This window comes from Cryptomeria japonica, chromosome 5, assembly GCF_030272615.1.
Source record: "Cryptomeria japonica chromosome 5, Sugi_1.0, whole genome shotgun sequence".
Taxonomy (NCBI): Eukaryota; Viridiplantae; Streptophyta; class Pinopsida; order Cupressales; family Cupressaceae; genus Cryptomeria; species Cryptomeria japonica.
Genome location: NC_081409.1, coordinates 223,596,957 through 223,613,252, shown reverse-complemented (window position 1 = coordinate 223,613,252; position 16,296 = coordinate 223,596,957). Strand labels below are relative to the sequence as shown.

The following is a 16,296-nucleotide window of genomic DNA, read 5'->3' as shown; positions in this document are numbered from 1 at the left end:
ACATAAATTATTCTCCGAATGGCTTTCTCAATCCAATTGAATTTGAACCAGTCCACCAGGCCCAAACTCAGTAGGCTTTTAATATTGTTTTGAGAAATTTACAAGTCCTCAAGGACAACCAATAATTAATTTCTAGTTGCATAAAAAACAAGGAAGGACTGGCTTCTTTGGCAATTATATGAATGTGTATTGACTTGTACAGATGCAATCAATTTAATTCTCAATGTTGATCAACTCAGACAAGAGAGTGCTGCACTCAACCAACTGATCTTGTAATATCATGCATTGAGAAGATATGAAATAATAAAGCAATTTAACCCCTTGGAAGGCTCCATTCATGTGAGAAATTGGAACAATTGAATGGAAGCACTTGCTGCTGCACTTAAAGCATGGAAGGGCATCCTTCTATTCAGGAAACTCTTGGGAGTTGTCAGTGCACAATGCATCGCTCTTTAGGATTAACTATGTCTCATAACATCTAGTGCATCAATTCTTTTGTGATCGAAATCTTAGCAATAAATATCTGATTCAAAACTTGCTCATGTCCTCAGTTATACTTATGTGACAGCTCCTTTAAAACTCTAGCTTAACAGGTATCTAAGTACTATCCTTCTGCATCTTCCTTAATTGCTAAAATCTGGTTGAAGGAATTTTGTAACTTGTATCTTTACTATCAAAATTATACTTGTTCACCTATCTATTTATATTGATTTATGCATTCTCAAATTATTCTGATGAAATAGACAAAGGTTTTAAATTTTCAGAAAAGAGATTACACTTCGATACACAATATAGTGAATAGAATGTTAAAATGTCAATAGTAAATTTTAATTGTTTTCAAGAAAGAGAAAACAGGACCAGGACCAACATAAAAAGATAGAATAACATCCATCCATTACAGGAGTATTCTGTTTAAGGTTGTAACATGTTTTCTTCACTGGAAATTTTGGAATGTCAGAAAATTGGATGTTGATTTAGTAGGTTTGACATACAGACATTGCTTATTGAATTTTCGAACATGAATGGTTTATGACATTAAAGGAGTAATCTGATTCCCTGAAATTATGCAGATTCTTCGACGGTCACCACAGAAGAATTTATCATTCCAGCGATTGTTTTCTCTTCCTCCTGAAGAATTTCTTATTAATGACTTTGCGTGTGCTCTAAAGCGCAAAATTCATTTGCAGGTTGATGCTCTGCCCTTTTTGTACTTTATATAATGAGAAGATGCATTCAACCAATCCTTTTCCATTTGCTTATCAAAATTTTAACAGCTAGGATACAAAAGAATTGTGTTATTTTTATTTTTAGTATCAAATTTTCTAAGTACCTTAGAGAATTAGGGAGATATTCAATCATCAGTAATTGAAAATTATGGTAAGGACGGATTCATCCTCATGTGCTGTTTGTAATCAGTCCTCACTTGTAGCTAAAGCTTGTGAGCTTTATCTGTGCTGTTCAAATAAAGGAATATTGAATTTTGTTTAGCTTCCAAAGAAGGTGCCAGTATTTATAATGCTGCTAAACTGACCGTTTTTAGTGTTCCATCTTGTCATGACTTGTACTTACACACTATCATGTGTTAAATAAATATAAGATTAAATGAGATATTATGTACACATGGACTATGTATGTAAATTTAGATTAATGGTGGTCATGGCGAGGTTATGTGTGGACCATCACTCTCAACTGTTGTGCCTAGAATTTTTCCCTTTCATATTTATTAGTGGAGTGTAGAGCCTAGGGTTGATAGTACCTGCTGTCATGATTGTGTATAACATAATAGAAGAAATGCACCAGCAATGGAATGCTCACCTTTATACAATTTGATGTACATAGCATAAGATAATTAATTTTATGCTATGCTAGTTGATGCCATAACTGTTGTGGCTGACCACCACCCTTACCCTTTTCTTGTTCTATATGTACAATTGCTACTTGGATAGCCAAAGTTGTTTTACTTTAGTCACCTGCCATATATAATGAGATGTCTTTTAACTTAATTGCTTATTTACTTAAAAATTTTCAATAGCTATTATATGTTTTAATTATAGAATATTATTTGTAAACAAATTATGTTGTGGAATTGTTACTTTGGGTAAAAATCAAGTATATCCCAATTTAGGAACATTACAATTGGTATCAAAGCATTAATCATGTCAACCTATGGGACAAACCTACTGAACCGCCATACACTTAGGGTTAACTATTTTACCTTTCACGAGTGAATCAAAGAATAAAACCAAATAGGCAACTAAAGTAAGAAAATTACACCTATGAAACATGACATAGAAATCAACAAATGTAGTGCACTTTATTAAAGAGATTTGTCCTTTTCTATTTCAAATGTCTAGTCATGATATGAATGGTGGTAGTTAGAAAAGATAGGTGCCCAATAGAAAAGAAAACAACTCATAAGAGATGACCTAACGAACTGGTGGTTAGATGAAGGAAAACACACCATAAAAAGACAAGTATGACTAATAGATAACAAAGGAGTGATTTTTAAATGCCTTGTCATCAAGTAGAAGGAATCAGTTGTAAAAGGAAAGTCACACTAAAGATAAAGTCCGGTTCAGCATAGGCACACTTATTAGAAGACTTTGTCAACATTTGAGAAATATTGACAAAAATTAAAAGTTGCACGCATATATTTTTGTCATCTTTCTGTCACCTTCTAAACATACCAACACATTTGTTTAGATCTTTAAGGTTTTTAAAGGCTCCTTTTAAAGTAGATGACCATACAAAGAATTCAATATCCATCTTTAGTTTCAATCAACCAAGCTGAAGAAGAAGTGAAAGTATATGAGGATAGCTAGAATTCATTCAGAACTCATGAAATCAATTCATTCCGGCTTTCTATTATAACAAATAGATTTCCTTTTTTGATTTCAAAAGTATTTTTGACCACCATATTAGAAGATTTTCAAGAGTCGCTATTGTTGGTTGTTTACTGTGATAAATTAAATATAGGAAATAATAATATATTGTTGGTTGTCCACTCTTTTTTCCTCCCTTCCTTGACATATACAATATATATAAAGGACTCGACAGTTGCCAAGAAGAACACAACTGTCAACCAACCGACGCTTATAAATATCGAAGAGTGACAACCCACTTAAGACAAACAATTAATGCATTGGCAGATATCCAATATTATCGAACATAACAATAGTCATTGTACGCGACTACATCATCCCCAAAAGAAAAATTCATCTTCCAGATGACAAGTAAACATCAAGTAATATTTGGGAAGACTAATGACAAGAGTATAGGCAATGACTTGTATTGGCAACCCCAAACTTGTAGTGTATTGGACAAATTAAATGGGAGTCTGGGGGCAACTACCCCAGCAAGCTCAAGGAGCAGCGCCCCCAGCGAGGTCAAGGGTCTCTACCCCTTGCAGGGTTGAGGGGCAACGCCCCTCGCGGGGTTGAGGGGTCCAAATTAAGACCTTTAGAACCACGCAAAACTCCATGGCACACATCGTTTTTCTTATTTTTTAAGACACCAAAAATAATGCTGACGAAGCCAAAAAATAGAGATTCGATGTCAAAATTTTGATCAAGTCATGCTCTCCACTTCAAAAAAGATGGCCGTATTAGAAGTTGCCATACTTAATAAATGAGAAGCTGTGCGGTGTAGATGAGGCAACATACGGAGTGCTCTTGAAGATGTTGTATGGTAAGCCAGGAACAAAGGAAGGTGTTGTACAACCTTGGGGAGTCGTACCAAAAATATATGTTGCCAAGTCTGATACCACTATAGTGTCCCCTTATGTTATTATTTATGAAGTAGGAACATTTAACTCATAAGAATCAATTGCAAGAGACTTATTTCCTCAATTTCACTGTAAATACTTGTAAATAAGGATAATCAGTGCAATAATGATTTGATACACAATGATTTCCCACTTATAATATAATGATATGAAGTCAATATTAATGCTATCTCGGATTTAGCAATTATGCATAAAATGATCTTGATCAATATATATATGTATATGCACTAGGTGTAATGCAATCAATGGATTATTTCTGTTTTTCCTAATATATCCGATATGAACTTGCAATGTTCTTGTTGATATGCTTGCTGTGTTTGATCTTGGTCCGTAAACTAATGGAATTACCTTCCAAATATCGCTTAGAACGATATGGTGGTCTGCTATTCTATATGTGTCTTTATGAATGTGCAGAGGTATATGAGGATATCACTTACTGTGATATGTTGTTGTCCCTAATCTGAAATGATATGCTTGCAACAATAATTAATGGTGCTGTTTCTGATATGATTGTATAAGCTTGCAACAATGGTGGTTCTGTATCTGATTTTAATCCTGAAATGTATGCAACCTGCTTTGACACTTAGCCAAAAAATGCTTTTAATGAGCAGATCCACATTTGGGATACAAGTATAAAATAAAAACCATTTTTGATGCCTTGAATTGAATGATAGAACTGCCTTTTTATATCCTGTACTTGGGATGAGGAGTCACGTGTAAAGGACATGACTCATGTCTTTTCTTTAATTGCATCATTCCATAATACTTCCAATCGCTGCATTAATCCATTTCGGGTTTGTATACAATGGTCAACACACCCATTCATTATTGCTAATTGCTGACAATGGATTGTCTTTGTGTCTTTTCAGAAGGACATTACTTTATGTTTCATTATTGCTAATCACTGACAATGAATTGTCTTCGTGTCTTTTCACAAGGACATTAGTTTATGTTTAACATAGTCATTATCATTCTTGTTGATCACTGTTTATTCCATGCCGTATTTCTTCTTATGATATCGATCTATTTAGATATCGATCCACTCATTATCTTCTATTATGATCAGTTCATGCCTTAGGCGGTTTGATCTTTGAAATATTGATGACCGATGATGATCTTCACCATTAATTCTGCTTGGCGACTATACATATGTTTGTTTAGTCTTCTTCCTTCTTGATTGACGATATGGATTCTCCTTGTCTTTATTTGATATTGCTGTTATTCTTCAATTGATCAACTATTTGTACTGTTATTGTTCTGCATTGGATATTTTTGATTTTGCTGATGACAATTGATTCAATCTGGTCTACTCTTCACTGCGATGCTTATGGTATCTTTGATTATCCAACCCTTCTCTTTGCCAATTGTCCATTGACAATGTGTCGTGTTAATTACTCTTTGTAAGTATGGTCGATATGCAGTGATGGTTGACTTCATCTAATTGTATTAAGCATGATGACCTTGAATCACACTCTTAACCTCTCACAATGACTTAATCATTCTTAATGATCAGCTTGGTATGATAATTTGTTAGTTTATTGATTTGAGTTTGGATGATAATGATATGATTGTAATAGATTATTCACTTCTTTGCCTACTTCCTTTAATAACATATCGATTCATTTTGCAATTTTGTCTCTTTTAGAGACTTCACATAATTGAAGAAGTACTAGCGATGTAAGGTTAAAGTTGGGGACATTACAGTCTCCCCCTCTTGGAAAATGCTTGCCCACAAGTATTCTTATACTGTCATGATGATTCCTGGGATGACGATCTTGTAGTGCTTGTCTATAAGCAGGTCATCAATGTCGCATGGATTCTTTACATGGATACATTTTAAGGATCCTATATCCATGATCGACCTTCGAGCTCTAACTGAGAATTGAATTTTCAAATCATCCTTACTTGTTTACATCATGTAGATGCTGTGCTACTCTGATTTCAGTAGTCTGATGATTCTTCCTCCAACCAAAATAGATGACATGGCTTGCCTTATCTTGATCCATGAGAAGATTTGGTTCAACCATAGAATCAAATTGAGATCCCATCAACAATTTGTTGAACAAAATGAACTCTTGCATGTAGATCCAATTGATCCATTCGTTAAACAAAATGAACTCTTGTATGTAAATCCTGCATAAAAAGCATAAGCGCAAATACAAATAAATATTCATCTTATGGTTAGGGTTAGGTAAAATACTAAGATTAAAATACATAAAAGTTGTAGAGAGGAAGAGATGAAGGTTTGCTTGGAGCCATTTTTACGCCAAGCCCAAGAAAGGTTGCGTTCTACAACCTTCTTGCCTCACTTGGCTCACATCGGCCCACCTATCAAATCTACTTCTCTTATTTATCATGTCTTGTGGGGGAATGGGTAGGGAATGCAATCGGGTTCCTTGACTCCTCCGTGTAAGGGCCGCTCAAGCTTCGATGCCACTTTGGTCATCCAAGGATGGCTTACTTAAGAGCCCCTCGTTACCCCTTCATGACATCCATACGCTTCCTCCACTAGGGTGCACTTATGATGCAGACATACATAATCATTTCTAGAGGAACATATTTCTTATTATAATGAATGTTGCATAACTTAGATAAATTAATTATGACTTATTATAATATGCTAAATACAATTTCTTCTTAAGTATATCATAACAATTAAGCATAAATTCTATACTTAGGGTTAGAAACATTAACCTAACCATAGTTTTGTCCAACTCCTTATAGGAACTCAACCATAAGAAAGTGGGAGTAAGAGGAATGATAAGGTGTCCAAGAGACCCTCTACCCTAGGCCTACAAGCAGAGTCAATGCCAAAGCCCCTTTGGCTTCATGGGACCTGTTGATGCATCTGAAGTCAGACTTCAACTCCTTCTGATCAACACAAAATAGAATTCAATAGCAATGCCAATCTCTCTTGCGTAAGGAATTTCCAGTGCTACTGAAATGATCACTGGAAAGCAACCTCAAGGTTCATTTCGCTAGGTCTTGACTGTGGGATGGCTCAGAAGTTGATGTGTCTTGCTGGTAGACACAAGGGGGACTTACGTTTTACAGATAGAATGAGTTTCAGAGTTCATACAAGGTCCCTAAGACTCTATAGGTCTTGCTTTCATTAGATTATTCATATGCATGATGTTGTTTTATGGTCTGCAATTTCAATTTTTTTTTAAAAAAAAGGAAAGAAAGAGAGAAAAAGAAGCAAATATTAACTAATCTAACTAAAATATCTTATGTGGGCAAATAGATGGGGATCCGAACATTACCATATTATACTTCGCCAGTTAAACACAACTTAGTATAATTTGGAGCAATCTGCAAAGGAAAGTTGGATTTTCAAACTTTTAAACACTAATACAAAATCTAAAATATACATTCATCAAAGTGTTTAGCAGCCGAACTAGATGCATGAATATGTTCAGACTAACCATACAAAGGGATTGACAATCAACAAATCCTTAATGGTATGAACTAGAAATCCCTATTAAATATTTTCCCAAATACACTATGTATAATAAAATGCGTTACAAAAATTTGAATGAAGAAGAGAAAACCATGCACTCACAAGAAATATGAATAGCTTGGAATTCCATAAAACTTGTAAACATTTCTACAGAGTTTTTGCAACAATTCTAGAGTTACAAAATAAGGAAATTTAGTCCCTTTAAATAGAATTTCAAAATTGGATGAATGGCCCAGATAATACAAATGGCTCAGATTCTTCCCCAAAAGTATGACTACCCATACCTAGTTAATAAGGGACATACCTCCCAAGCAACTAATCAACTACCTACCATACAACTGTCCCCCCAAAAAGTGCATTGCACGGAGCTCAAAACTAAAAAGAGTACCCTGGTAGTTGGGGAGAAATATCTAACTTTGGGAATGCACTTTTTATTATCCCAAAGTAGATATTTTCCCCTTTACAATAAAAAATCATTTTCTCCATCTAGGTACTTTTTCCAAATGTCTTGGCCTGCAACCCGCTCTGCTCGAACGTGCTCTTGAAACTTCACGTAGACGGCCTTAATTTCGTGAAGAGGAGACATAGTTGGGGTATTCATCTAGAAACTGAAATCTATACAGTGATCATCTACCTCTTTTAGTTGCTGAAGCCAATCAAGCCCATTGGTCTTATAATCCTGGATGGCCGTGTGGAATCTGCTGGCGCATGTTAAATCATCTTTAGTGTATGTATCCCCTTCCTTCTTCACTTGGCTCCTCCAGCGCACTCTGAACTCGTCTGCGTCCATATCTGGTCTCCATTCACCAGCCAACCTTTTCAAGATAGCTGCGCAGTTATTCCAAACATGAAGCAGGATTGCTTCACTATCTTCCCATCCCTCATCAATGATGTCCATGACATCACCTTTCAACACCAAAATCCAAAACCGGCCCTCAAAGGTGTCAGAATCTTGAGGTTCAAAAATTTGCTGTGTTGTAGGAATCGATAAGTGAGTCCAGAATAGTGCTTTCATGATGGGCAATAGCTTATTAACTGATTCCCGTGTCCCCTCAACTTTGCTCCTGAGTGCCTTAATTGTCCTGAAGGTCCTCTTTGCATCCCGCTCCCCAGTAAACCAGATCATTAATTAATTGGTTTCCTATCTTTGCAATATCCTCCATCCATTCCCTGGTTGCCTTGGCTGTGTCTTGAACGCTCTCAAATTCTGCCGTTGTTTTCTGTGCCAGCTCCAGAGGAGGGTCATAAGCTTCATTAGCGTGCTGCAATGGCTTCAATAAGTGATCTATGTAGTTTCCAGCCTGCAGTGCATGAGGCTTGTACATTTCTCTTTCGGCAGCCATCCTTTCCAGCTGGCGCAATATGGTCTGCACGGAGTCCTTGAACTCTTCCACTTCTTGTTCTTTTGTCGCCTTTCCCAGTGGGATTGACATAACACTATAATCGGCCAGTGCAACTTCCTTGGCTGATTTGCCTTCAGGCGGAGTAGCAATATGTATGTTCAGTTTTTTTGAGCATCCTTGGTAATCTTGGAATATGTCCTCAGTTTCTATTTACCTTTAGTTTGAGGCTCTCCTGTTCGAGAGAATAGGTCTTCTAGGCTTACTAGTGGCCTCACAATGGCTTTCCTCCGGGCTCGGTCTGTAACCATTCGTGAGGGACAGTATGCCCTTAAGTGACTGCTATCTCTCTGCCCTACTCTCCTGATGCCTTAGCAGATTCACTATCTATCCGTAGCTGATCAATCATGGAATGAGGCTGATTTGGCGCTGTATCTTGCTCTTTACTCACAGCTGAATTCTCCCCAACTTCACTCAGCAACTGTTGAGTGAATTCCAATACCTGTTGCTCTTCAGTTTCGTGGGGCTCCTCATTTTTATTTTTTTCCTTATCCCGTTCAGCTGCGTCATCATTCTTTATATCACCTACTTCCTCCTACTCCTCATGTGTGTCCTCTTGCCTTCTTACCTCTTCATTTGGCACAATCTCCCCTTCCTGGATTCGATTCTCAAGTTCATCCAGATCGATGATCTGTGTCTTCGCCTTTTGCACATTAGGCTCCTGGGAATCGATTGCCTCAGTGACAACCAAATCAATTTTCGGGGGAGGAGTAAGTAGACGCTCCATTTCAACTACATCTTCAACTGAGTCAGGATCTTTTGATGAGGTGACAGCAGCTGGCCTTCTTACTGGTATCTTTTCCCGCACAAGGGCCTCAGGCGACTGGCATGGATCTTTCCTAGACCTTTTTGATATTCATGTTCCCTTACTAGTCTTCGTCTTCTTTCTCTTCTTTTTGGGCCTCCTCTCCATTTCTTCTTCCTTCGCAGCACTTGATGCCTCTTCGTCTTCTGACGAGTGAGATTCGAAGCCTCCCATCAGGTTGTAGGTGAATTGTATCCCATCATGGGTTAACTTCTGAATCTGTTGATATAGCTAGGAATCTGTGTATCTCCTAGGGCCTTCCATTATAGCTTCCAAATCAATGATTGGAACTTGAGACTAGTTGATTGATGGTGAGAGGTTTTTCATTGCTTCATAGTCGTGGGATTGCAAGCAATCCCCATAGTCGACTAGCTGATCTGGGACTTGGGCATACTTGAAAGTGGCTGAATTGTTCTATTTGTTGCAAATGCTCGTTGGTGCGACTTATACTCCTAACCTTCTGCTGTTTGAACAATGCCTTGAGAGGTAAAACAATATGTGAATTTCACAACGCCCCTTTTGCTTAATCATGCAACTCATGGCCTAAGGAGGAAATCCGACACAAATAGAGAGGTATAAGAATGGATTCTCTGCCAAAACGCCTCCCTTGCCCTGCTTCGATCGGATTTTGGTGAAGGCTCAATGATTTTAGGAAGAATGCAGAAATGATTTGTGAAGAAAAGTTCACACTTTTGCTAAAAAACCCCGGATTTGCCCTCTTTTGTCATTTTACCTTAACCTGGGGTTGCACTAAAAGGAGAAAACCCGGGCTTCATGAGGCAAATTGTGCGAATGGCGATCTCTTTGCAAATTTCTGCCCCTCTTTATATTATCTTTCACCTCCCTTTGTAGGCTCGACACACAACTCGGGAACTGTTACCTATTTTTCGCTCCTGGCTGAAAAATAGGTTGAGAAATGCTAGCATGAACAAAAGAAAGCTAGTGTATACTTATTCTCTATTTGGTGTTTTAAAGATGATGTTTCTAAGTACTTTTATTCTGTAACAACAAAGAAAAACATCTCATTGCAAAAGAAAAGTATTTTATTCATATTCAAAATTGCGTCCCACACAAGGAGCCGTGGGACTAGCTACGTACATCCAATGCAGAAAGGAAATATACATATATGTATGCAAGTACAAAGAAAAAGAAATGAGGCAAAGGCATGTCAAAAATGGAACCAGTCATTGCCTGAATGACTGGAACAGTTGAGAGACGCTCGTCGTAGCCTTTGTCTTGCTGCTCCACCCTGGTCCGTTGATGTTTTCCTTCTGATATCTGCAAAAAGTTGAAACAAACAATGTGTTAGAACATTTTGTTCTAAGCAATAGCTGGCTGCATTTCTAACATATGTACAAATGCACGCATATATATATATGATCCCTACATACATCGAATGCATATAGCTCGCATCATGAAGGAATCTCCAAAAGGCAAAGATCAGATCAAAGGAAAGTCACCATGAATATGCATTTTTGCTAACAGGTTTGTTTCATGTGCAGGAAAAGAAAAAAGGACAGTTTGCTGGTCATAAAATTCACTAAGATGAGTGGAGACGAATGCGGCTCCCACAAGGGTTGAGCCCAGCTCATGTGAGGAAAATCAAGGTTTCGTACAATCAAATCATGTCAGGGCTGGTGATAAAGGGGAGAAGACATTCAATTTCTAGTCATTATTCCATTTGAAATTAAAAGTCTTTATCCTGATTACGATAATAGTGCAGATAGTACTTTTCCTATGCCCAATAGACCAGGTCATTTTAGAACTGTCTCTTCAAAAAATGAGAATAGAGCAGGGGTATTCTATACCGATGATTTTGTCAAAACAGAGGGTGGAGTTACTGTCAGAAAATATTCAGATTGTGGTACTAGTTGCAAAACAATGGCAGCGATTGTTTGAAGATAAAGTCAGATTTATAAGAGATCAGTCACCTGGGCCACACCAGAATGAGGATGAAGCTACCCTACACTCTCTAGATGATCCTGGTGAAGATATGCTATATGAAATTGATAAAACTTACACTTCCAATCCTGTAGGTATGCATCCATATAAGCTACAGCAGCATAGGAGTGATAGTACCTTACATTCTCTGGATGGCTCTCAGTCACCTGAGAACAATGATCACCTTGAAAATAATTATGAAGATGTGGAGTAGAAATTTCAGCAGTCTAATCGTAGAAGGCAGTGGTCAAATCCTACTCTCAGGAGACATTCCAAACCTCAAGAAATTCATTGCAAGGGTGGTAAAACTCCGGAAAACAAGCCACAGAAAGGAAGAAAGGAATCACTGAATTTGTGTCATAAGGATCATTATGATCGTAATATAGACAGTTCAGACTTCAAAGATCAGTGTGCTAGACAATCTCATCCCATAAGAAAGGTACGGAAGGCGACACTTTCTTGCAATCAGTGAGAAATAAAAAGTTTGAATATGAAGTTTAGGCATTGAAGTTATGCACGAGCCACTGTACATTGATAGACAGAGATACAGAGATATCAACACTAGTTGCAAAACAAAGGCAGAAATCAAGGGCTGCATGGGCTAGTGTAGACAGAGCATCTATGAAGAGGGTAAATACAGTTATAAAGGCTTGAGACAGTCTCAAAGGATTTCAAATAAGACATTTGTGGCATGAATGGAGAGGAAGAATATAAAGAGAGAAAGACAGTCATATGTTCATAACAGTCTTGCACCCAAAGGGTTTGACACAATCATAGGGCAACTACACACATAGATGACAATGAATGAGATCAAATTGTAGCATTAAGATCATGAAGACACAAAGAAGACCTTGTGACATAGAATATAGTCACAATGATGTATATCACAGTAAAGGGCTATTTGTGAGTATGAGCAGCCATGGTGTTTGACAGAGAAGAAAAGCTTTAAGGACAAATGATGTATGTCACAGTCTTCATACTGTGTCTAGCAAGCATAGTTTTGGTACACAAAGTCTCAGTGACCTTTAAAGATGAATACAGTCCAAGTACACTATGGGAAAGTTAGTAAAAGAGCAGTCACAGGTCCCTCAAGGGAAAATAACAATGTTAGTGAACCTTATTCAAGACACCAATAAGAGCCAAGAAGAGCACATATAGAGCAGCAGAAAGGTGATTTCAAAGATCATAAGACATTCACAGTAGCAGCATACCATCATAGCACTTTGATTGCAGTCATTAGTTATGAATCACCCAAAGTGTCATGGAGGTGCTGTATCATTTCTTTCCTTTTGCTGTAGATAAATTGAACCCAGAAACCAGTCTAATATATGGAGAAGCTCCAACAGTTCTGGATACTAGGGAAGAGGAAAATATTATTACCACTATTTTTGGTAATGGAGGAAGCATAGGAAGTGCAAAGTATGAGTTTGGTGCTGAACAAGCAATATTAGTACGAGATGATAATCAGAAAGTCCAGGTCCTTGAGCAAGTGGGGAAGCAGTCTCTTGTGTTGACTATACTTGAATGCAAAGGACTTGAATTTCAGGATGTGTTGCTATATAATTTTTTCAGTGGCTCTCCATTGGGCATGAAGTGGCGGGTAGTATATGACTTCATGAATCAGAAAGGTTTCAACAGCTGTGAGCAAAATCAATATCCCAAGTTTGACAATATCAAGCATAATCTTTTGTGCAGTGAAGTGAAACATTTATATGTTGCTATTACCCGTTCAAGACAAAGAGTTCTCATCGAAAGCTTCAATACAGTGCTCAGAAAAATGGAAAACACAGTATTCGAAGTATTTTTCTCATAATTATTAGAAAGGGGAAAGATAATTTTGCAGTGCTGAGTTAAAAGTTTACAGAAAATGCAACAGATCACATAAGTCAATTTTTACAAAAAATGCAAGCAAATGCCGAGCAGGTTCGAATACATGAAAGATTTCAGAAAGACACAGAGAGAAAAGCCATGCATACTTTAAAAAAGCATTTTTTCCTCCCAGAATCGGTGAAGAATGGCGGACCTGTGCAAAATGATGGATGCAAAGTGAAGGGATCGCGCCCAGCAAGCAAGGAGTCACTTCGAACATCCAACAAATGCTCAGAAACGCAACAATTTTCACAGCGGCTCCACAAAATGAGCCCGAAACCAGCAAATACGAAGAGAGAAGAGCCGACCGTAGGAGAAACAGAGGCCCAGCGCTCAAAAATGCGCCCAGACTGAAGAATGTGTGATTTTTTTTCCTTCGAACCCTAAGCGGCGCCCAGAAGGATGCAGAGCCGTTTCTAGAATTATCGAGAGCAAAAGTGAAGAGGCGAATGAAGATTTTAGGGTTATGTTTCCCTAAAAATGTCTTCATTAAAAAATCATTTCTATTCCCTGCTTATGCCACGCAATATGCATGGAGGCCATGTTGAGGTTCGCATATGCCTCCAAGTGATTTTAATCACTTTAAAAATTTTGTAAAATCTTTGGCTTCCTAAGTGATTTTTTTATCACTTTGTCCCCCTTGCAATTTTCCTAGCAAGTTAACTTTCAAAACTCAAGAAATGCGCCCTCTAAGACTTGTAAACAAATGTTTTTTAAAGTTTTTCTTTTTATTAAAAAATTTATTATTTTTTGATCAAACATAGGTTTGATTTTATTTTGTTTTATATTTAAAAAATAATAAAATATAATAAAGAATTTTATTTATTAAAGTGTTAATCAAACACTTTTATTAAATATATCTTTTATTACATCTTATTATTTAATAAATAAAAATAATAAAATTGTGTTATTAAAGTGATTTATTTATTTTTGTCACTTTAATTAAAACAATTCTATTACTTTTATATTATTAAAGCTTTTAAATATAAATGAAAATAAAGTCAAACAAATGTCTGACCAGAGAATAATAAATCTTTTTAAAAAAAATCACTTTATTAGATATTTTGTTTGGGCAGTAGGAGGGATATTTTTGCATTTATGAGGGCTTGCAGGCCTGTCAGGGGCATTTCAGGGTCATTTATGTTGCATTTATGAGGTTTTATGGTTGCAGAATGGATGACTTAGCCTTTTGGCTCAGGTTTATCCCTTTTGAGATATTTTTGAGGCCCAAAAAGTAGGGTTTTTGAGTTTGCTCGACCTAAAATGAGGAGGTGGAGTCTTCTTGATAACTTTGGAAAAAGGCATATATACTGGGAACCTTTATTTTTGTAAGGGTTCTGATTCATTCATCTTGGAGCAGACTGTAATTTTTTGGTTCTCTCTGCAAGAATGGATGTCTTTGTAACACATTTTCAGGATTTATAAAGCTTGGTGATACCTGTTTGGCAAGGATAATAGCTTGGTTTGCTGCTCTACTTCTCATCTTTCTTTGTTACTGCATCTTCAGGGTTAGTCAGTTCTTTGGTGGTTGGCTTTTGCCCCCCTTAAAATTTACATCTCCTTTTGATGCCTTATGCAGAAATACATATACTACTTGCAGGTCATAAGCTGTGTTTTAATGATTAATAGTCTTAGGTTGTGAAAAAAGGATTTTTTCCCTCTTAGGACTGTGATTATCGAGCCTGTTTATGAAGCATTGATGCAAGGGTTATGAGTTGTTGGTCAGTGTAAAAAAGGGTTTATTATCATTGTTGTACTGTGTGTCTTTTGCTTAGATAGATTCCAAAGAGAATACCATCTGGTGCAATCACCTTAGATTCAAGTTTTAGTTTTACATTTTCTCCTCCTTACTCTTTTCCCTGAAGAAATTGTTAGTTAGGTGCAGAATCTGAAAAGAACCAGCTTACTCTGGAGGTTCACTCCATTTTTTAGGCAACCCACAGGCCTAGGAGGGTTCCCATGTGTCACAGGCCTGCTGAGTTGATAGCTTAGCAAACAGGGGTGCAGGTCCAAGTGATAACAGGAACAACTCGGGTTTTTGAGGAAGAATGTGAGTTGCGCAATTTTTATGAACGACACCCTTCTTTTTTTTAATACCTTTTTCTTTGTTTCCAGGGAAAAAGTCGGCTTTGCAAGAGAGAATGCGAACTTATGACTAGGGGGGCTCTCTTTGTTTCACTTTTTACCGTCGCCTTTCGCTGAAGAAAACTCGGTTTTGCTAGCCAAATTGCGAGTGAGACCTCTTTTTTTTAAAAAACGCCCTTTTATTTTACTTTCGCCTTTCTAAGGGGCCAAACTCGGGTTTGCAAGGGAGAATGTGAATTTGACTTGAAAAACGTCTCCTTGAAATTTTTTACTTATTACTTTCACCTCGCTTAAATTTTTTTTTTTCTGGGAGAAAACTTGGTGTTATGAGGCAAATTGCAAAAAGTGAATTAGCACTTTATCATGCCCTTCTGTATTTCCTCTTTACTCCATTACTTGGTCTCTAAGGAAAATTTTTGGCTTTGTACGGGAAACCGGGAAAACTTGATTCCCTCTTTCCTTCTTATATACCTAGCCGATTCAAGAAAAGGGTGAAACTCGGCTTGGTGAGCGAAATTGTGCGAATTTGACTTTAAACGTCTTCTTGCAAATTTTTGCCCCTCCACTTTTCTTTTTACCTTTTCACTTATTTTGGCGACTAAGGGAGAAATTCGGCCATTAGAGGTAAAATGTGAGACTAGGGATGGACTCAAACTCGGTATCTTTTGGACAAGATGCGAACGTAGACTTTAAATTGTCCCTTTTCTATTTACTTTGCCATTTTTCCTTTGAAGGAAAATTGTCTTTGAGAGATAATGGTGCAACTCTATTTCGAATTTCCCCCTTTAAAAAGCTTCATCTTCTTCTAGGATCCAACTTGGCATTGTGAGACCAAACGCAGAGGCTTCTCCCAAATCCCATGGCATACTTTGACCAGATCAATTTTATATTGCACCTAACTCTACAAACTAAACTAAAACTCCTACGAGACCTCGAAGAGGCAGGCAACAAA

The 16,296-nt window shown here is 37.2% G+C and overlaps 1 protein-coding gene across 1 annotated transcript in view; it reads left to right on the top strand.

The window, feature by feature from the left end:
- Nucleotides 1-16,296, top strand: part of LOC131031075 (C2 and GRAM domain-containing protein At1g03370) — a 167,297-nt gene that overhangs the window by 31,269 nt on the left and 119,732 nt on the right. Inside the window, exon 5 of the mRNA XM_057962102.2 lies at nucleotides 1,071-1,187. Coding sequence (XP_057818085.2) covers nucleotides 1,071-1,187 — 117 coding nt within the window. The remainder of the gene's footprint in view (nucleotides 1-1,070; nucleotides 1,188-16,296) is intronic.